Source organism: Stegodyphus dumicola, chromosome 7 (assembly GCF_044657685.1).
Source record: "Stegodyphus dumicola isolate Sdum_Otavi_A_Nest chromosome 7, ASM4465768v1".
NCBI lineage: Eukaryota > Metazoa > Arthropoda > Arachnida > Araneae > Eresidae > Stegodyphus > Stegodyphus dumicola.
Genome location: NC_140774.1, coordinates 91,573,902 through 91,598,475, shown reverse-complemented (window position 1 = coordinate 91,598,475; position 24,574 = coordinate 91,573,902). Strand labels below are relative to the sequence as shown.

At 31.0% G+C, this 24,574-nt stretch overlaps 1 protein-coding gene across 1 annotated transcript in view; it reads left to right on the top strand.

Annotated features, from left to right (window-relative positions):
- The window catches only part of LOC118189621 (GTP-binding protein REM 1-like), a 489,718-nt gene extending 472,628 nt beyond the window's left edge, over positions 1 to 17,090 (top strand). The window contains exon 5 of the mRNA XM_085820595.1: positions 5,249 to 17,090. Within this exon, the coding sequence (XP_085676721.1) occupies positions 5,249 to 5,547 (299 nt within the window). The 3' untranslated portion in view covers positions 5,548 to 17,090. The remainder of the gene's footprint in view (positions 1 to 5,248) is intronic.
- The last annotated feature ends 7,484 nt before the right edge of the window (positions 17,091 to 24,574 follow it).

Below are 24,574 nucleotides of genomic sequence, written 5' to 3'. Positions count from 1 at the left end.
ACCTTGAAGGGTTATCTTTAAATGGAAGTTTCACTGCATAACGACCATTTTGATCACGGAAGTGTGTTGTTTTAAAGAACTCTTCACATTTTTATCTTCACTTGAAGTACGTTTGATTTCAGGAATGAAGTCTAAAGACCAAAATCTTTCAACTAATTCGTTTGTATTCAACTGAAGATTATTCACTGTAAAAGTGTTAGTTAGATTCGAGTCATCAGTAATAGTGTTCCCGGAAATGATCCAACCCAACTGAGAACAAATTTCAAAGGGTAATGATTCTCCTCTCTTTATGATGTCTCCCTTAAGCATAGTAAAAAATACATTTACACTTAACAAAATATCTATAGATTTTCTTTCATAGAACTTAGGATCAGCTAAGACTAGATCGTCAAAATGATTCGCAATTTTAGAAGGAATCGACACGTTAGGCACATCTGAAGTTATCCTTGGAATCACGAATGCATATGTTCGAAATCTGAAATTTGACTCAAAGTGTGGGGTAAAAATTAATTCCATTTCTTCACTTGTGTTGAACGAACCAAGGCACGATACTTCAATTTTTTTGTTAAATCTACCTAACTTTAGTTTTCTGACACACTCTTCACTTATAAAGCTGGCTTCACTACCACAGTTTAGTAAAGCCCTGCAAGGGATGGCTTTACCATTGGAATCACTAACTTTAATGAGAGCCGTACACAGTAATACACGTTTTGCTTCACTTTTAGAATAACTAAATTGTCCTGTACATGTTGTGGCATTTGTAACGACTTCATTCTTTGGTAAGAACACTTCGGCTCTGGGGGAGAGTGAGGAAGTTTGTTTTGGTTTCTCATTTTCCCTAGTTTTGATATTTCGATCAAAATGAAGAACAGTATGATGAGGTAACTTACACGTCATACATTTATGTAAACTACGACAGTTTTTCACTAAATGAGGCTGAGAAGATAAACAATTAAAACCAAGTTTGTGTTTCTTAACAAATTCGATTCTTTTTTGGGCACTTAAGTTTAAAAACTTACCACATTCTTTAGATTGATTTCTACTATTCTGAAGGGTTCTAGCGTGGTCTTTTAGAAACTCGAGTAAATTATCTGAAGTACCTAATTCATCTTTTTTCAAAGTTCTTTCCCACCAAAATTTTATGTTTTTATCTAATTTCTCAGTTATCAGATAAACAAAAAGAACATCGGAAAGATCAGAAAATTCTAGCTTAAGAGTTCTCAAAGAGTGTACACATTCATTCCCTACATCAACACAATGTAAAATAGCTTGAGCTGAATCAGAAACATTTGGCAAATTAAACATTTTACGAATTAATGCATTAGTTAATTCTTTTTTATTAGAATAACGTTCCTGTAAAAGTTGCAACTCTATATCATAAGTAGCAAAAGAAATAGGAATTGACTCAATAATAGACAGAGACTTTTTTCTACAAGAAGCCTTTAAATATTGAAACTTCTGACATTTAGAAATATCCGGATTGTTATCTACACTAGCCTTAAAAAGATCATAGAAACTAATCCGCTCATCTATATTTTCCCCTGTAAAGGTAGAAAGTTCTAATTTTGGTAATCGAACGTCAGACGAATTTACTTTTGCTACACTACTTATTTCGATAACAGAGTCACTGGAAAGTTTCTGTAACTTTTTATTTATAGTTATCCATAATTCATCTTAAAGTTTCTTGTATTGTTTGTTGTTCCGTAATGAATGTATCATAATACTTTTCAGGACACAACAAAAATATTTCCTCATAAATAGAACGAAGTTAAAAGCATTCAGTTTCGTTTCGAACAACTTTACCTCTAAAATTTCTGCTTGTTCTAAATTCGATGTTTACCTTGCCTTTAAACGTTGTTATATTGCTTTTTAGAACCTTCGTTTCAGTTAAAACTGGTTTCAAATCAGCCATTATGAATAACAATAAATATTATACTAACAACTCTAGCAAAAGAAGATGAAATATTGGAACGTACTCACCCCAATGTTGAGGTTTCTACGCTATACCATGCCACGGGAATATTCCACAAATCGAAACTGATTTCACCACAGATGCCACACGCATAATCCACAAATCGAAAGTGATTTAACTTGCTAATATTTGAATAAATCACATCATATCCAAAGCTCGCTAACTCTTCTCTCCGGTCGCTACGGACCAGGAATGTTAAGAATAAGTCACAAAAACAAGGTAAGCGGACTGTAATTATCACTTATTTTTTTTACATAACACTTTCAAAAAGAAGGAATGCCGTCTACGTGACGGCACAGACACTTCACTCTTAGCACTGTAGCAATTAAAAAAAAAAAAAAAAGAAAGAAAGAATAGAATACAAATCACATAAGTTATGAGTTGAAAGTTCGTTACCATAGCAACCAGAATTGAATCATCAGGCAGCAACGCCATCTATTGTTGCAAAGACACACTAGTAATTCGTTTGGTAACAAAAAGTATTAAACAAATATGATATATAATCATGTATATCAATATAATATATAATCATATATAATCATCACTTTCAATATGTTAAGAAGGTGGAGATCTCAATATGAAGGGAAAACACTACTCGTTGAAAAGAAACAATACAATTTGGGATGTTGAAAATGTGACAAAAAAAGGAAAAAAGACAGTTAACATTGCACACATTTCACAAAAGTGATAATTTCACACTTTGCACACTCATCATTTGCTAGTGAATCGAAGCAGTAATCCATTGGCGCAATCCTCATTCCAGGTTCGTCGTCCAAGTATCCGCCCTGATAAAAAGCATATTTAATCAAGTTTAAACGATGAGGGCTGAACTGATACAGTGAAAAGTCTGCAGGGACAGAAAAACCTATCGCTATGCCAAATGTGCTGTGTGTCGATAATGATTGTGTTCATTATGTAACGAACAAAAGATTTGTAGTGTCTGAAGAAATGAATATTTAGAGTTGGATCTTTTCCGTACATCCTTCAGGTACCAGTTCTTTTTGTAGGACCTTACCATCAGATACTTCGGAAGCAGACAATGCATGAACATATAAGAAATAGAGATATCATTACGAGAATATGTCCATCTTTACACACTTTAATGATACTTTGTGGGTCCTATAGCTCCTAAACGCTTTTTTCCCTGCCCTTAAGACTTCGCAGTTTTTCTACTTGCGAAATAAGCTTTCAGAAAGTATACACGGGTTTCCGGAAAACCGGTATCATAGGAGAGAAGGTTTACTTGTAAGATCATTTCACCGTACTTGTTTGTCTCATTCACAGTCATAGAGGAAAAGGTGTCATCAAATAAGAGTTGTAAAAAACGTCGGATGACTCCTTTAAGTAACTTTTGGAGACCCTGGCTGTTTTCAGAAGAAATTCCTTTTAAATCACCGTCATCGGCCCATCTCTCAGTTCAATTAAGATCTTCAATTTCACTTTCATTATAATCTCCCCAATCAGTTTCCTTAAAAATTTCATCAAGTGTATCATCTATCAGTTCTTTATTCGCATCCATGTATTCGTCACATTCCGGATCTCTATCACCGTCTATAATAACATTTTGGTTCTTTTTTCTATTTCCTGCAAGCAATAAATCATCGCTTTCAATATCACTGCTTATTTTCTGCATTCCTGATGGTTCTCGCTATGGGTCACTTATTTTAGGAGCTAAATTAAGCCAATATCAAACTGTGTGTTTACACACTTCTAAGAAATTTGTTTATTATAAGAAACTTGTTTATTATTATTCTTGTAACTTGTTTATTATAAACTTGTTTATTATATTAACTTAACTTGTCTTATATATTAGTAGTTTGGAATCATGGTAAATAATATTAAAATATATTGGTAATTGTATGTTAAGTATAAAATATTTATGTTGAGGAAGTACTGGTTCATAAATAGAGGCCTGTTGTTGCCCTCTACACAAATGTTCCTTTTACTCTCGTCATACAAGATAATGTTGAAGCTGTAATTTTATGATTGAGTGTAATTTTTATATATATTATTATTATTATTTTGCTTTTTTATTGGAATATATGGTGTAGTCCCGAAAGATCAGTTAACTTGTACAAGGAAAGGAGACCTCTTAAAGTAAATGTCATAGAACACCTTGGCCACTGGTGCAGAACACACCAGTTAGATCAAGTGGATATGCCCAGTCAATGGAAACATTTATTTTGAAGTACTGCAGGTTCCTCTGCAGTCTGGTAAAATAAAAAAATTGCGAATGAAAGATAATAGCATAGAAACCATAATTTCAGCAATATTACTACTATATTTATGATATTGAAAAGCACTTTTTAAATATGGAAATTCCTGTATTATGAAATTCTGAAATTTGTTGTGATTATTTAAATCATAACAGATTTCAAAGTAAAACTTTTATATTTGTGACATCAAATGTGAAAAGTTTTTAAAAGTCTTCCCTGAACAAATATGATTATGTAGACTCTAAAATATAAATACCTTTGGACTGAAACTTTAATTCCACTTTATAAGTTTACCAAAGTTAATATTTCGCAATTACTTAAATGATTATTTTTGTCTAACTTTCAGAATTTGTATTAGTCATATTATGTTTCTCTTCATTTGCTAATGCTTTGGCACTTTACCATTTAAAAAGACTTCTCTGTCGCTAAAACGTATTCTCTCTGAAGGGAGAAATATGTAAAATAAAAATATGCAAATATGAATTATAATTTAAATTACCAATAGGCCCCTTCATGCTTAATTTAAATTTGGGTATTAAAATTATAAAAATAGTAATAACTTTTTCTGAATTGCAGCATTTTGAGATTAATCTATATCACATGTCCTTTACATAACGATGGTGACGTAAATGGAACTAAAACAACTAATAATAATTTTGCAAAGTTATATTAATTATCCAGTCAAATGCATTGAAACCGAAACTAACACATTTTGAGTTAAGATTTCACAAGACACTTTACTTCTACTTCTGTTCTCGCTAAAACTCGGCTTGCTGCTTTTCTTTCTATCGCAATAAAATAAAAAAAAAATGTATTTGTCCTGGAACAGACACGATTAATGTACCAAGTATTTGTGACCTCAAATAAAACAAGTATGACTTAAATCTGCTAAGACTGCGTTTTGTTACATTTATTCTTCATTTCGTATCTACTATGTAGACTTCAACATCTATCTGCGTTATTGCCAAATCATATAACTGTATATTTATTTTATTTATACATAGTGATATGATTATTGCAGGAATTAATTAAAAACAAAAAATATCTGTGCTTCTTTCAGATGGTCGCTCACTGGCAATTGAAGAAGGCAGCAAATTTATCGAGACTTCTGCTGGTATCAATCATCACGTTGATGAGCTGCTTGTCGGCATACTTTCCCAAATTCGTCTGAAACAGTCTTCCATGGAAAAAATACTGCAAAAAAGGGAATCCGTTAGCCTCGGTTCTTCAAGTGGCGCTAAGATGCGCGGTGGTCGATGCGCGGGATGCGCCGGATGCAAGGCTAAGGGTATCCTTAAGCGTATTCTCAAAAAAGCTTGTTCTAGGTCCAAGTCCTGTGACAACCTCCATGTATTGTGACTGTAAATGTATCGATGACATTTTGATGCTAAAGCTCTAATTTTTATCAAAATTTTGAACAGTATTTAAAATAGCTAATCTTTTTTAAGCTGTCGTGGACCAAAACTAATACAGTTGTTTATTCAGTGCTGGCTTTCTTCCAGTACTACTTTGCGTGTTCCTTTAAATTTATACATAAGAATTAACTTTTGTTTACAGTTCTTAATACCGAGCATAAATGAGTGTTTCCCAAGCTATATTTCTTATAACGAAATGTTAATAATTACATGGAGAATGAGATACAATTTACCCTAAACTTAAGATAGGAAATTAAATAGATTTCTAGCTCCAGGATTTTCATATAAAGAACTGCAACTATCGATTTATTCTTTTCTCTACAAGTAAAATTAAAATTTTTGCTACTTGTTTACTTTTTGAATTTTTTATTTAGATCATGTAACTACTATGCATGATTTCTATAATTTAGATGATGATAATACAACATAGTACATATTTACACAGTGCAAATTTTAATAATATATATTATATTGTCTTTTTCATGACTGTCGTAATTTAGTTAGCTGAATCAAATAAATTTTGCATTTCTTGTACACAAATAATGTATAACTTTTGCTAATTTTAGTGCCGTATTAATAAAAAAAAATATGTTTTTAAAGTAGTTTTATAAAAATAAAAATATTATATTTTTCAAACCTCATACTCTTCTCTGAAATAAAATAAGATGAACTAAGTAAAATCTTTTCATTTGCATTACTAAGAACTTACCTGCCCTTCCGAAAAGAAAATTTAATTATTTGAATTTTCATGTGTCGAGATAGGCTATTATTTCAATCAATGCGCATTTTTAAAATTCTATTATATTACTCAAATAAAACCTACATCAGTTACTTTGTCATGCGATCTTATGGAATTAGAAATATTTGATACGATGAAGTAATTAGAGGATATAGTTTAGGAATTTACGTAACCTTTATACGTATCGATTATCATATCATATGCAGTTTTAAACAGACTTACTATTTAAATGGAATTAAAACTTAAAAATTTCTAATCAAATCAATTTTGATTTTGAAAGTTGATAAATTTTATTAACCTTACCCCTCAAAATAAGGTCAGTGCTTTCGCATTATATTATTACTGATATTATTTAAACAACAGCAAAACGACTTATCTTTCTGTGTTGCTGAAATAATATCGTTAATTAATTCGACTTGTTTGTATACACTTATTTAATTTTCCTAACCACAAGCTCATATCAAATGCCTAGAATTAGAATTAACTAATGTTTCCTTGTTTTGATAGATCTAGAATCGGCTGTGATAAAAATATTAAAAATGCTGATTAGTTTATGCTAAGATTATTGAGGCTAAGAAGGAAATTAATCTTGTCTTATCTTCGAAACAGTAAATTATTAAAATTCAGTACATTACCTTTTTCTAAATGATCTGTTTCACAGTATAATTTGCTGAATTATTTCAGCTCATTAAATGCAAAAGTGCATCAATTTTGCAAAAACTAGCTCTCTTGATCTCCGAAATTACAACAGAAAACTCTTTATTAAAAGCTTTTGAAGTGTATAAATGCCAATGAGCTTTTCTAGTTATTGCGTAGCTAAAAATGTTATCAAAACATAAGGAAAACTTATTATACTTTATGAGTTTTTTTAAAATATATTATGTTTAAAATTTATTCTGACATTTTGAGCTTAAGGAAGTCATACTAATCAAATTCAGCATCGCAAAAGGTAATCGTAATTACAAACATCGTGTATTTGTTATCACATGGAAGTCTGCAGTTACTTGAACCTTATATTTTCGAGTCTAAATTTTATAATAAGTATTTCTGACGTACGTAAATATATAATAAATGCTCTAAAAGTAAAACAAGTATGAAACTCATGGAAAACCAAATAAATGTTTATTTCCAAAGAACTTTACATTTTGGATATTTTAACAAGCATATTTTAAATTGCTATTTTTTATTCTATTTTCGTATTCTTTTGCAGTCTACGAGTGCTATTTCTTTTACCATCCGAAACTAATCTTTCCATCTAAACATTTTAAAAGCCCCAACAGCTAAAATGGAAGGAAAAAGTTTCGTTAATTTATATGGAAGACGTTAAACGATCCGGATTTATTAATCAGAATGCAATATATTTTCACTTTCCTCAGGCACTAGATGACAGGGTGCTATGTTGAGTCATGGTAAGATATAGTTACAGAAAGACTGGGAAAGAAAGTAAGTAAAATATCTTTAATTAGTGCATAGTCATTGCCAGGACAGGCCGCTGATGTCTGGAACTGAGATTAGTCGTTTGACGAGAGAAGCGCTTCCATAATATGTTGACCGTTTAAACCCATATACATATATTTTTATCATTAAGTCTTTTGTATGCCTCAAAACATCTCGCAACCTATCTTTCGCATATTTGTTTAAAATTATTTGCCCTAAAATTTTGCTTTTATGTTATCATTACGCAAGGGAAAACACTAAATATCAGGACTGGTTTCTCCATTTTTTCGTAAAGGCAATAATCCTTTTCAAATTAAAAGGCTCAAATGAAATTTAGCAAACTGGTGAGCTCGTGTATAATATAATGCATTGACAAAAAAAGGCTGACTTTAAAATTTTATGTAATACTTGCACATCATAGCTACAGAGTTAAATTTCTTACATAAGAAACTGGGCTCTAAATCAATGCAAATTTTTATCACACATCAACAAAGAAATTAGGTTAAAAGCAGCATGGAAGAAATTATATCACATATGAATTAGTAATTGAAAGTAACATCCAACAAATAATATTTTATCTGCTAAATAATTTAAAACTATTAATACTGTAGTAGAATGAAATAAATGATTAAATATTTATTGCTATGGTTTGTTTAATTAAATAGAAATACTAGTTAATAATGATATTTTTTCTTTTAGTGGAAGCATTTTAATGCATGATTTGTTTCCTACTTACCCGTAAACGCTTCTATATCATGAATTTTCTAGGAAAGCTGCGAAGTGGTAAAAGTGATTGAGTTTCTGAATATTATCTTTTCCTTCAGCAAACCTATTTTATACTATATTTGATTTAATAAGGAACATAAATTTTAAAAATAACAAATTCCATCATTAAAAGAGCTTCTCTAATTTCGCCTTTAACTAATATTCTTGGAATAACTTATAAATTATAGTAATAATTAACTCTTTATGTATGAATAATTAAGGTAGAAAGTTAAAATATTTCAATTAATTATTATTAATAACAAAAATGAAATTTACTTAAGTCAGTTTTAAGAGTTTCTGAGAAAAACCTTTACTTGGTAAAGTTTGGGGAACGCTTTTGTAGATTTCTGCTATAATTTTAAGAATAGGTGTTAGAAAATTTTTGTCTTGTTTCTGGTAATAAATAAAAACCGAAAAAGAAATTTTATAGATGAAATTTTGATGTAATTAAACCCGAAAGTAAGAAATATGTGAGTTACGATACCAAAATTTATGTTTCATACTCATAAATGTGTCTAAGAAATTATGCTCAGTTCAATGAACATGAATAAGGGAGAAATTCTGTTTTCTTCAAAGAGAAGAAACATTTTACAATTCTGTTGCATAAAAATATTCAATCATTCTAAAAGAGTTTATAAATAACTGAAGAAAATAAATTATAAATATTGAAGAAAATAAGAATAAAAAATTTTTGAAAAATGAATGAATTTATGAAATAATTTGTAAATATATTCATAAATTCACTTAACGTTTTCTATCAGAGAACAATAAAAAATGATTTAAGTTACTTGAATAAAGTTAATTCATTGATTTTTCTATCCAGGCTATAAATGTATTTTCATTCTCCTTGTGTTAATTTTCAAAAAGGTGAGACTTGTAGAAAATATTGTCATGTCATTTATTTTACTTGCTCAAATAATAATTTTACTTTATTTCGTACTCCAACATTTTATATCCTCTGAAATAAAACATATTTAAGATTTCATACGAATTATTTTAAAAATTTTAAAAGGAATTTTGATTTTATATGGAAAGCAATATACAGATAAATGCCAAGTAAAATTATTTTTCATAATTACTCGAAATATAGTACAAATATTAGTTTCACACTGAAATGTGCACTGAAAGCAAAGATTCTACAACGTCTATACAGTACCAAATATCATTGAATAAAGGACTAGGATGATCAGAAAAATGTTTTAAATGCAGATAATAACTGGAAAAGCCTCCAGATTTTTTTATGTGAATAGCTAGCAATTAAAGCGATACTATTTATGATGTAGACGTTAAGAAAATACATATATCATAAATATAAAATTTCATACTTATTAAAAAAACGGTTAAATATTCAAATGAAACCCACAAAAAATATGTGATTAGATTTGTCTTATGCTGGAATCTTAACAACTCCAAATTTAGGTAACCGAAATTTAAATTTTATGGATCTCTTTTCTTCCATCTAAACCAACTGAAATTAAAACTGTATTTACAGTTGTTTACTTTGTTGCTTCAAAGAATATAAAATAGTAGCATTAATAACTTTCAGCAAAAATACGTTGCGTGACAAAATTTACTAATAATGTATTATAGTGTTAATATTTTATTCTCACTTTTATTTCAATGAAAAGAATGATGGTACAAAAATTATTCGCTTAAATTTAGTGCAGCGGAAATAAAATTAAGACTTTGTGTTTAGCTTTATAGATTACAAAATAAAACTGAACTTCAGACATTTTATTTCAGTTGAACTGTTTTCAGAAAAAAGTACTTTTTTCTCACAGAAACAAGTATTTTATTTTTTATTACATATTTGTTTAAAAAAGCATAAAACTCCACTTACTTGCTTTACAGTAATTACCTATTTGGTTTGCAGGAGGGTAAAATCTAACTAATTACGCGTATTGTGCAAATATCCAGGTAGACTATGGTTTTATGTAAAGAGCTTGAATATGCGAGTTAAAAGGAAAAGTATTCTAAGACAAGGAATAACTGCGGTAAATTATTTAGATATGCTGAACAGAAAACTAGTAAAATGCAAATAATCAAATTATTGAATATTACAGAAAATAATATAAGAAAACTCGCTGAACAGTAACTGAAATAATGATCCTGTAAAGACTTTTGATTAGAATACTAATATCATTGATATAGTTTCACTCTATGAAGGATGAGGAAAAATCAAAATTAAAATTTACAATTATACAATAGAAGACCTAAAAGACTTAGTAAAGATAAAAAAAAAGGAAAATTAAACAGTTTGGTAAATTAATTTAAATAAAATAAACTTTACTAAACGCTGAAAAACAATTATACACCATGGTACGTAATATATATGATGTTATATAAGTCTTTCATTAATTGCAATTATGTAGCAAATACTTGTAAAAATTACATAGTTTAGCTATGTTTAAAATGAGATGAATTTGTATCATAACTTGCTCCATTTAAAGATATTACTAAAAATTAAGTTTAGGTGCAAACTATTCTGTATTACTTTTACGTATTATGTACATTGGTTTTAAATAGTTCTGTTAGCGAGAAATATGTAGCATTAGTTTCGAGAATAAATTGATGTAGCATGATGCCAAAAGTAGAAAAATGTGGCTATAAACATTTCTAGTAAAATTAGCTAAATCGAGGAAAAGGCGCGCTCATAAGCAGGAGCAAAAGAAAAGGCAGCTGTCTTGTTTTGAAGGATTTTAGTGATTGTTAATTTAATTTGAGAGATAAATATTTCCTTGTATCCAGTACTTTATAGTAGTACTTTAAACAAGCTAATCAACAAAAAATGAATTTTTATTAAATATGTTTTTGGAAATGAATATTAATTTATTGTAAACTTTTGAACCTTTGTAACCAATTCAAGCTATATTTGTGAAGTGTTGATATTGCATTCTTGTTTTTTACATGTACCTAATAATTTAAAATAGCTAGCACAGATGTACATTCATAGAATTGTCAGACATGCAACATACGTCTGTATCTAAACTTATACTGTAGCTGCAATTTTGGAATAAATAAGATATCTCATGTGTTTTAACATGATGTTTCCCTTTGATCTTCTGCCTGTGTTGTAGTTATTTTGCTTTCTTCTAATTAATACTTCGACACTGTTGTTATATTCTATGTATTTTGTGTGTTGCATTTATGTATGTATATTCTGTTTATTGCGTTTGAAAACTAAACGTTAAGATAATGTAAAGGAAATACTTTGCTCATTCAAGTTTAAGAATTTATGTTAAACTTGTGACTATTTTGTACACGTAAATTTCGATCACTGAATATTCTTTTCAAGTTTTAAATTAAATTTTAGTCTGAGTGCATTTTAAACAAGTATTTTACAAATCTTACTCTTCGAAATAAATATTACATTATAAAATCAAGCCAGTGTTTAAACTCTGCAACCTGCAACAACAGTACATATCATCAGTATATTAATTTCCACAATTTTCTGAAAATAGTCATCGTTATTAAATTTACACTTCTGATAAAATTTTGCATCTGTATTACGTCTTCCATAAAATCAGCATAATCAAATGTATTTTACTGTTGTTAGTGTCGATGATCGCAGAAAGGACATCTTTTTATATTTACTACTATTTGAAAAATTCATGTACCTCTATTTTAATTTAATGAATTTCACCATATGTAATAGTTTCTCTGAATCTGACATTTGTTGCTGAACTATAAATGTAAAACATATATGTATTTCTGTCTGTGTGATATGTCGTACTCTTAACTATGAATGTCAAGCACTTTATTTGATGATAAAGCAGCAGTTATACTGACTGACATATTTTTATTGATTATTAATATAGATTTTTATGTGTTAATAAGCGTCTTTATAAAGAATGAGAAGCTGTCAATATCAATTAACAATTTTATTTTCTATGTCTAAATATATGACATTCATATTGCTTTTAAAAGCTGTACATACATTACCTTTTCTATTCAATAATTATAGTATAATCATAAGTCAGTTAAATTATCTAAATAAAATTAATCTCTGTTTTAAGTGCTAAAAAACCATTGGATGTTATTGTTTTGTAAACAGAAATTCGGCAGAAATGTAACATCAAAATACATTTTACGTGGCATATTTCAATGCATTCTGCTAATTTTAATATATTTTTTTAATTTTCTTTTTACTGAAACTTGTAACCTGACGTGCAGTGTAACCCGAACTTTCATCCATATTTTATCAATTTTTCATGCATATGAATGTTCAGATAATATATTTTAAATTATTATCGGACGAAGATAACATGAAAAGAAATCCGAGACATATATCATTTATATATGGGGTGTGTTGGTGTATTTAATTATGGCAAAGCACACTAGGGCTATCTGCCTTCGTGGAGGACTTTCTAAGGGAAACTGGCTCGTATACACGTTACACATGGGGAAAACCACGAAAACACCCATGCAGCCAGCCCGTTCGCGGGATTCGAACCTCCATTTATATATGAGCAAGATTTTAAAGGTAAATGCTTCAAAAAGATAATCTCTTATTAAAATAAAATTCTTCCTCGGAGATTTCAAATCCTTTGTACAAAATTCTGACATAAAATTTTTAATATATTTTATGTGATGTATAAAATTCAAATTTAATTTTTAGTTTGCAGGCACTCATCGCTTGTTCATTTGTTGGGAACAATATTATTGTCAAAGAACGTATATCATTAATCCTTTTCCTAGCCTTAAAAATCATATTGGCTACTCATAAACGCGAATAATTCACAACCTCACATCCTGTTTCTTAAATACAGTTGAATAAAACTCCACATATATGGAAAAATAAGTAGATAACGTAAGACTTAATGTAAAAACACGACGAAGAAAGTGGGAACATAAAGCTATTCGTCGAAAATGGGAAAAGGTTTAAAATGGTAAGTGTCTATAGAAAGGATTGTAGAAAAGCAGGAAAATCCTGTATTTAAATAAGTAAATCTAAGATTACAGAAGTGTAAACTGCGTAGTTTAATCTATAAAATACAATTGTGCTCGTTTTCCCCTATGAAACAGAATTGAGCGCTTTGTCTTTTATATGATAGTTGTAAATTCTTTTCAACTAACTAAAATTCACGTTACGTTATTTTATCGTGCATTTTCAACACCAATTTATCTATAACGTACATATGCATTGTTTTAATTAAGTATTTCAGGAAATGTTATTAAACATAATATAATTTGAAAAATCAAAATATACAGTGATTTTTAAAAGGCAACATTTTCTGCAATCTTTTTACTTACAATACGATACTATGATAATCATTAGACCGAGAAATGCCAAACAGTTAGCAATAAATCTAATGTTCATGCTTTTCATGCCAACCATTTTTAACAAAAGCTCTGCAAAACAATTGGTTTTATAATTTAGCAACTATGTTTGCAAAATGTAAAATTTAAGATTCAATTAGAATTTTTTCTTGGTTAATTTATAACTGTGGTTTTCATTCCGTTTTCTGATATTTGATACATACATATCGTCCTCTTAAGTGTTCTCTAAAACACTGCTTTTGGAACAATGACGAATGAATCAATAGCTAAAACCACAAGTTTCTCTAAATAATGTGTCTGGCGTAGGTTCAGTTCTTCGTTTCATAAAAATTAAGTGCGTAGTATATTTTAAATTTCGATAATTTCAGAATGGTCGTTGATAAGTGGTGAGTTATATATTTTTATTACTTGGATACATAATTTATATCGAGAACAATAGATATCCAGGATATCGAGTTTCGAAAACATTTTATTTGTATTGAATGTTATTGGCTTGGTGAGAAAATAATGTAAATACATACTTGTTTATATTGCTTTGCTTCTTTTTTTTTATAACTCATTTTTTATTACGTAAGTTCTTTCGTGTCTCAAGTTTTTGCGAAAGTTTGGCAAAAAAGCTAATAATACCAGTGGTAAAACATATTTGAGAAAGAATCAGAAAATTGACTCTCAAATTTTTCGAATGCTTTCTGATTATCAAATCTGCTTTTCAGGAATTCCTTTTTAAACGAGCGACGTAAAAATAATTAAATTGCTGGCACTAGATTGTGTGAAATATGGCGAATAAATTAATAATTCTCAAACAAGAGTGCCAATATACTCGTATTTAATGTGCTTCTTTCGAAAACTGAGATCTAACGTTATCAGGAAGAGAATAAATTTTATTCAATTGTAGATTTTTCTTGATGCGATCTTGATAGCTTCTGAAACATTAGTTAGAGCAGTATTTATTAGTTGTTGCTTTCATATTAGTTAAATAATACCTAGTATATTATTTTGTTTATATCCTGGTATATGGAATTCATAAATTTTGCAGGATGAGTTGAAATTTCATAGTTAGTTCTATCAGTTGATAATGGTGCTAAACATTAGTTCTTTATGGTCCTCTTTTCAGCTTCAGTTATAAGATGCACAGATCGTTGAGTCGTGTACCTTAGTGATGATTCATGCATATGTCCACACACTGAGCTAGTTAATTTGAGGTTAATGAATAGGATACTCAAATGCTAAACTTAAAAATTAATTACTTGTTGTGTAACTGATTCCATAGTATCATGATTGTACCCAAATATCCTGTGTACCAACTAGCAAGTGAGTAAAAATTAGCTTTGAATCTCTGGTAATTAGCTTGCTAAGGAGCTAGTTTATAATATTTAAATGGAATCGACCGTCCAGATTTGGATTTAAAAGCTCTAAGGATTTTGAAGCACTAAAACTTGTAGTACTACACTTGTAGCCAATATAACGTTTCAGTGAATGAAATACCGTGCAATCCATAAAGCATAAAAAATTATGTTTACTGAAGAGTAAAATACTCGAATTTTGGATTTCTTTACTCAAAATGTAAGAAATATAATGTAAGATATAACAAAATACGATGGCTGCACAAAGAAATGATTGGCGATCTCAAAATTAACTATTCTAAATTTGGTATTCTCCCTCCTAAGTTCATCTGTTCTTCCTAATTCGAAATCTTTCCACGTTACATAACAACCCAAAATTAACCAGTCACAGCTTAGCAACACTTTATGCACCTATTTAGTATAAATACTGCTCGCAAGCAACTATGTCATTCTTTTTCCTAGCTTCCCCATGCCAACATCTCCACGCCGCTATGCCCATTTGCCTAAAATGACATCGTATACTTTTTTATCCGTGTGTATAAAAATTATCATATTTAACTATCATCGGATTGAAAAAATAATCTGTCTATAAAATTAAGCTGATGTGAATTATCATGCACTAAAGTTGTGTTTTGAAACGGCCATGTCCGGAAGTTTTTGGTTTATGCATCCATCTATCTAACTACGTAGACTTCAAGCTGTAGCAGATCAAAATATCCACCCTCGGCCACAACGACTGCAAGCTGCTAAAAATACCGGTTTCGTCCCCTCACTGCCCTCACTGAAAATACCATATATAGAAATACTTTTTAATCTATTAATTGTGCAGCGATTTATGCTTCAAAAAAATGTGTAATTCAGTAAGTAGATTTACGTAGTACTTCTTGTTTACCTGTCATGGTTTACAGGCCAAAAGGCAAAAAGATAAAACAAAATCACATTCATATAAATAGGCGGTGTAGAATAAAAGAAGGAGCTATTATGAAAATCTGCACTTTCCTTATTTATGCATATCTGAGAGGTGGAATACTTTTGAATCTTTTTGTAGAATTTTATATTAACTTTCGGAAAAGGTTTTCAGTATTTTTTCGCCAACCTTATAATGATAGAAAATTATTTCATTTTATATATTTAGATATTCTTGTTTTCCCTCTTACTATTTACAGCTTTATTTCATTTTTATTGATATTTTAAGAACATTTTTTCATTATTACATTAATTCTATTACATATTTCATTATTTCTTATGTTTGAACTTAAAGCATCTGATTACTATAAATATTTATGTTTTAATGAGTTTAATCTGTAAAATAGAATCTTTATAGTACAGTTGTCCTGGAGAGGATGAAGTATGAATACACAAAAATATACGCTTAACCAAAATATATATAACTGCATTTAACTTTGTATAAATGTAACTTCTTGAGTTTTTTCCAAGAAAAACCTCGTTGAAGAATCATGTTTTGTTTCTCGTACAGGTGTTATTGTTTATCAGAAATATCTGTAATTCGTCATATCGTATTCAACGAATTTTATAATGTGTGCATTTGCTTCCTTAGATGTCTATAATATTTTGTGGTTTTTCTGATGAAAATGACTGAGTCAGTATGTCTTCTAGAAGATTTATTCATCTTGTTTTCCATATTAGTCAAATGTGATGAAACTCACTGTAGTATGTAAACAACTGCACTCATAGATATTTTAGCATCCGTGTAAAAGTATAAGACATTTTGTCAAAAAGGAAGGAGAATACCTGTGTTATTTTTAAATGCTAAGAGTAAACCATAATTATTTTGCATAAAAGTGATTTAAATTTAGATTTCTGCACATGTTATAAAAATGTCTGTAGAATTTTGTATCAATTTAAAATTTTCCAAGGATTCATACTGTGTATAAATTTTGAATAAATTGGCATTCTAATGAATATGTGTCTTTACTTGTTATCGGTGTTATTGTGGTATTACCCGCATTACACTTTTCTTATAAAAATTAAAGACCAAGTATCTCATTCATCATCATAAAACGATAATAACCATATTCATTTTAAATTTGCAAATTAAAATTTAGTTAAATATACTTAAAATATAAATACTTCATATATATAACTTAATCTGTGTAAATTATAATTAAAGCTATGTTTGGGAAATAGGCATGAATCTTAGGGTATCTAAAGGCGTGAAAGGCTTTTTCGTGTATCTATGCTTTGTAATGTTTTCATGTAAATGAATTAGTCTGTTTTTGATCCCTCATGTCGAATTGCAGAATTTAGAAATGCAATTCATCACCGAATGCCTTTACTAAAGAAACGGTAGTGACTCCAGTAAATCAGTGCGTACAGAACATTGCTCTTAGTATTATAAATGGTTTTAATGGTCTTAACTAATCCATGACTTGAACTCAAACAAATAATTCATAAATTTTTGTGTCAGAATTGCTTTGTATTGACAAGATTGACGAGAAGGCGCTGCGACAAAGATGTAAATGCGCTGTGTCTTTGGCTCTTCTTATAATTATTTATTTACATTTATATTTTATGTTATTCTTTGGATTTTATGATTTTTTTGAAGTGGACCTAAAATCCTTTCTTTGAGTGGACTCCGTTTTCAAAGTATATGCAGCTTTTTATTCTTTGTAAAGGAAAATTGTAAACATTATCGCTAATCCTAGCTTATCGGCGACGCTGCCGGCATGACGGTAGCTGATGAGGATGCTTTTTACAGGATGCTGATTAGTTAACTCTTTGCAAAATTGTGCTTTTCCAAAGATGTTAGATAATATTCTTGTAAAACTGCATAATTTAATTATTTCTGCTGAAGAACACTTCATTGAAGAAATCTCGTTTATATAATGTTCCATGGTGATCAATCCAGATTGGTTGTATAAGCAAACAGTTAAACGCAACTAGAAGGAGGTTTCAAAAAACTAAAAACGCACTTTATTTACGAGAACATTTATTTGCAAATAAAGCTAAAATGTACGTTTAAGTTAGAGGAAAGTAAGCTTAATTCTTTGAAAGAGTTTCTCAGCGATGTTATTATGCATAATGTTTGGGAAAATATTTATTATTTCGATGCTAAAACGAATTTTTCAAAAAATATTCAAATTTCAAAAATTGAGACGTCGTCAGAGCAAGTTACTTCATATTTTGAGGTTACATTATATGCCATTTTATAACGATCATTTCCTCTTCACAGTTTAATTTACGTTGAGAAAATTAAAAAACCTTTCGGCTGTGAAATGACTTCTTCTTATGATGCAGATGATGACTTTGCATTTCCCAAAAGAGAAGTTGATAATGTTATTAAGTCTTTAAAATTAGATAAAACTCGGACAGAATCACACATAAAATGATTTGGAATAATCATAATGTTTGTACATCTATCTTACATAAAATATATAATGCCGTCTATATCAGAAACGTTCTCAAACAGGGTGGAAGAAAGGTAGAATTGAGATTGCTCCTAAATATACTGAATTTTAGGGGTCTAGTATTGAAAATATTAATGTATCATTCTTTTGCCAGCTTAAGTAAATGTCTCAAAAAACTTTGTTTAAATATACTGAATTGGCATTTAACAAGTAAAAATATTTTGGATGAGGATCAGCATTTATTTACGCCTCAGCGTACAGCTGAAGATGCCTCACCACTAAAAATCTTGAGACAAACGCCTCAGTGTGCAGCTTCGTTTATGTGACACAGTAACGGAAAGTAAAAGAAAACCCTATGTTACGATTTTGATGTTTCCGGACATAAAAGGCCCTTTGACAATGCTTGGTGGCCAGGAAGCTTAAATTTATTGAAACATGCTAACATGCCTGGGAGCATCTTCTACATCAAGAGGTTTTTGCATACTCGCACTGTAGCACTTTCTCTAGACAATACTACAAAAGATTAATAGTTTGCAAAAGGGCTGTACTCAAGGACAGTCTCTGGACACTTTTCCTGGAATCTTATATTCAATGATCTTTTGTGTGAATTATCTGCTTTTCAGTACTGTTTTAGAGTTGCTTTTGCGGATGATCTGCTTTAATTGTTCGATACAAAAGTTCCGTTGATGGTTGTCCTTTGTCTCAAGATTTTTAGTGGTCTAAACTTCAAATACAATTCAATTCAAATACAATTCTCTTAAAAGCAAAGTTATTATCGTACATAAAAATATGAATACTGACTGCGTTTATTACGTGGTAACGTTCCTTTAGAAGATGTTACTCAAATAAAGTATTTGAGAGTTATCTTGGATAACAAATTTCAGTGAAAGTATCTTATTTCCCATCTCTTAATGAAAGTACCAAAAGGTATTCTGAGAGTCAATACAGATGTTGTTTTTAAATTGATCTATGAGCAAGGAACAGTGCCGTTTACTTTCTATGCATCAAGTGTTTCGGGCGGTTCTCTGCTGAAAAATGTAGACCGCTAGCTTCTAAGGAGAATTCAAAGAAGATTTCTTTTAAGAATTGTTCCTGGTTACAGAGCCATTAGTTTAGAGGAACATTTTACTGTCGCTGGTATTCCACCTATAATATTGTAGGATCATAACTTACTGTCTAGGAGTATGATGTTTGTTAACTTACTTCTGAGGTGGCTGTCTAGAGGCTAATAAACTAATTCGAATTACAAATAACTTGAATATTTAATGGAAACATGAATAGTTGTTACAAACTACAAAATGATTACATGAGTAGAAGAAAATATATAAGATTATTTACAGATGAAGAGAAGTAACCGTCTTTTACATGCAAACATCTTTTAATCGCGTCATCATCTTATTCCATAATCGTCTGTGATCTCTTCTCGAAAAAAAAAAAAAAAAGATTTATTTCCACAGCTTGCTGCGTCATTCGATTATTTTAGACGATGCCATTATACAATATTAAAATTTTCAGCAATATTGCGATGAAGGAAATCATTTGCATTCAATCCTCATCAAATTTTCTTGACAGCAGTCTTCCAGTTTCTTCTTCGCCGTATCATTTTATAAGAAATACTATGCTAGGTTTCGGATATTCCAGTGCTGTTCTTTGAGAGTATATTTTTTTTTACAGATGGAAGTAAGATGAATCATAAAGGTGGCCTTGCTTTTGTTGTTTATGATGATAAACAAAAAAGAGTTTTCTAACAGTACAGAATTAGTAAAAAGTGCTCTGTTTTTCAGGCTGAGTTACTATGCTTAAACCTTGATGTGAAATAAATTCAGAATTCTAGTAGTGGTTTAAGATCAATGCGCATTTTAATATGTTAGTGATTCTCTTTCTTCGTTACTATTACTATGGAAAATTAGTGTTTCAGAGAAACTTGCTGTTGAAATTCAGGTTACTATTAAAACCTTGCAAAATCCTGATACTGACGTTCATTTCGCTTACGTTCATTGACACTGTGAAATTTTGGAAGTGATAGAGCGAATGCTCTGGCAATAATAGCTACGAAACGCACATTGATTTGAATCTCCGTGTTCTTGTTTCTCATTAGAAGCGGTTTTGTAGACGCGGTGGCATCTGTATTTCGAACAGAGAATATCTGGTTTTATCAAAAGCACAATGAACCAAAATTTTTTTCCTACAATTTTTCACGGAATAAAACTTTTCAGTTTTCAACAGAGTTTAAAGTAACTCAAATTTTGACTGTACGTCGAGATATTTAAAGCGATTTTAAGAACAAGTTAAAGCGATTTGGACTTGCTTCAAGTGCTTTGAGCAGCTGCGGTAGCGGCCGCGAAGATGTAAAGCGTATTCTTCTTGAGTTGGTTCATTATGTCCAGCAGAGGAAGGTATTTCAGCTAACTTTGATACGTCTATCTATATCTTGGCCAAAACGTTTTTATGAAATCTTTTGGACTAAAGAGACAATTTTTGTTTTTTGGGGATTTCACTCTCAATTTAAATTATAGAGGTATCTAAATTTTATTACTTTTTTATTTTATTGTATTTTTTCATTTATTATTTTTTATTTATTAGCCCAAATGAGCATTAGAGCAGAAGAGCTTTTAGTCTCAAAATTGTTGCCATCAAATATTATCGCCCTGCATTTTAAAGAAAATAAACAATGAAAAATCTACATGAATATGTGTGTATATCTCGCAATGGGAAAAAACAATGGTAACTAGAGTCATCAAATTTTGAATAACATAGTCATCCACCTGAATATAGGGCCACATTTTGTAAAACTCTAACAAATCTTTGCGGTTCCAAAATCTCTAGTTTTTAATCTCAACAATTTCAAAGCGAGTAATGGCAACACTGTAAGGAATAAAATATTTTTATCTCCAGCACGCGAGACTATCTATCGGCTATTCTAAAGATATGCTGTATTTAAATATTTTTAACCCAACGTGTCGTTAGCCCAAATGCTTTCGAAAAGTATATTTGTCTGTAAATTAAAAAAACGCCTGTTTAAGCGTAGTATAAAATCTGAAAGCTTTCAAATTTTACTTTTAATAATTATTCCGCATTACAGTGCTATTCCCCATTTGTTTATTTATTTTGCTAGTGGTTTAATTTACTCGAGTAAGCTTCGTGCTATACGTTATGGAACACGAGGAGTTGAAATTAGAGTTAACAAAATAAAATATTGCTTTGATTTCATTGAATCTAAAGTTTGCTGATTATTCATAATATTTTACTGTGTTAGTCATTGGTGATAATTTATTAGAAACATTGTTAGTAAAAGGGGAAAGAAACGTTGACAAAGATGTATTATAAATAAATTGTCGTTAAATAGCACGAAAGACAGTAAGTTTCCACTGTTATTTGAGTTTTATGAACGGAAAGAAATGTTTGAAAAAAATTAACATTTCTTAAATGTTGATTTATTAATTTTACTATAAATTTTGTTTAGCCAAATCCAACATTACCTAAATTATAGGAAAGAATACCATTGAGTTTTCTAATTTAAAACCCAATATTCAGTTTTTAAATTAGCATTTATCTTTGTTTCATTTTCAAGAATTAAATGCGTCACCTTATTGGCATTGTGGTAGGAGCCGCTTGCGGTATCTTTAGGCTTGGAATTCAAATCTCGTAGTAAGCATGGATATTTGTAAGTATGTCTTTGCAACAGAGGAAATTAAAATAATGTTCGGCCAAAAAAACCTCTCGAGAGGTTCGTGGAAGGGGAATAAGGGTGCGACTTGTCCTCCTGGGATTCTCCTCCAAAACTGAAATCGAGTTGGGGACATTCGTACTGTCAGCTACAAAGTGCCCAATGCCTGAGTCAACTACATGCGCAAACCTTGCCTACTGAAAACGATAAAATTCGCCAACTGGATCCGATATTAGTATCAGACAACTTAGAATAACTTATAATGAAAAAGGAATTATATGCATATTTCATTGTATGCAAAACTAGGACTATGAAATCTTTAACCAGGAGATGGCTTGTAAGTACCTACATTCTATATTCGCTCATAAATTACGCCAATTAAAATTTGCTTCGTGCCGGAAAAGGTCCTGACTGTACACTGGTGGGCAAAAATTAAGGACGAAGTCGAAAAATTAGCATATCAGCTGAACGAAGTGGCAGAGCGGACAGAAAGACCAATCAGGAGATTAAGTAAGATGATGTACGGTAGCACATGTGCAGATATGCAGGTAGACGTAATGGGGGATTGTCTTAGTTGTATAAAGCATGATGTCGGTGTAAGATCAGTATTTCTGGCAAAGAGATTGCAAGCCGTATAGCAGTTAAAATCACACCGAGTTGCTACCTCAGCGAGAAATGGCGAATAATCAATCTGTTAGACAACATCTGGATGCTATTACCCGAGGTCGAATCATTGGGAAGTTGGAGGAAGGCCGCAGTGTGACAAGTGTGGCTGCAGAGTTTGGAATTGCTCACAGCATCGTTTCACGACTTTGGAGACAATTTCAAACTACAGGAACAGCTATCCGGGGGTTTAGTATTGGTCGTCCACGAGGAACCACACCCGCAGATGACCGGTATATTTCCTTACAGGCCAGAAGAAACAGGCGGCAGACAGCGGGAGAAATCGCTAGACACACGACACAGGCGACTGGACGACCGATATCGCGTTTTACCGTGGCTAGAAGACGGCACGGTGATGGTCTGGTTGCACGACGCCCTGTACGGTGTGTACCTCTAACGCCTTCCCATCGGAGAAGGCGTTGTCTGTGGTGCCGGGAACACCGGAATTGTAGAGACAATGATTGGGGACGAGTACTCTTTACAGATGAGAGCAGATTCAGTCTGAGTAGTACATCGCGTACTCATCTGGAGAGAGCGGGGAAGCGCAATCATCCCTCGAACATCATTGAAAGGGACAGGTATGTAGGTGGCGGTATTCTCGTTTGGAAAGGCATCATGCTTGGTAGTCGTACAGACCTTCACATCTTCAACGCAGGTTCAGTCAACGATACCCGTTATTGTAACGAGATTCTTCTTCCATATGTGCGTCTTTTTAGAGGCGCTATGGGTCCGCAGTTCCTTTTCATGGACGACAATGCACCATGTCATCGCACAGTAGCTGCCGAACAGCTCTTAGAGAGTGAGGATATTGAACGTATGGATTGGCCGGCACGATCTCCGGATCTCAATCCCATCGAGTATGTATGGGATTTTCTAGGCAGACGCTTGGCAGCTCGTACCTTACCACCAGTAACGATTCTGGATTCTGGAGATTGGCGCTGCAAGACGAATGGGACGAATGCCTCAACAACTCATTGACACCCTCATTCTCAGCATGGGCAGACGCTGTGAAACCTGCCTAGCAGTCAGGGAAGATCATATCCCCTATTAAAGACCGGATGTTTCTTGCTGGACACCCATCACAGGGATGTTTCGGCCTTCAGTCGCATTGCGCTCCATGCTACTTTTTCAACAAAGCTTCTTTTTATTCCTCTGATTTCGCTTTTAGTAAGTGTTGCTTACATTACTCATGTCCTTACGTATTGGGGATCTTACGGTATTAAATGTGTTGATTTGGAAAGCTTTTGTACAAAGTTATATTGAAAAAACCGTCTCGTCCTTAATTTTTGCACACCAGTGTAAATATACTACTAAATAAAAGGAGAATAAAACATGCCGTTAAATTAGTTTTAAAAACAATAATTATGAATTGAAATTTGCTGTTCTATAAGATTTATCAGATGCTGACAGTATTCCAGAAAAGAATTTTTATAACTCAAAGCTTATATTTGTTTATATTCTTTTTAATACTCATTTCAGAATTCTAAAGTAAATTCATTTCATTTACTTTACGAAGTTTCATTTCAACACGGCTTAATTAATCTTTAATATTTATCACATTTTTCAGTTTAAACGACTGACTATAATTTTAATCTGAATAAAAATGTAACTTCTTTTCGTGAGTTCACATTACTTCCTATATATGATTTAAAAGAAAACAAAAAGTGTAAAAATAAAATTCTGATGCTACTAAAAAATGTGAAGTTATT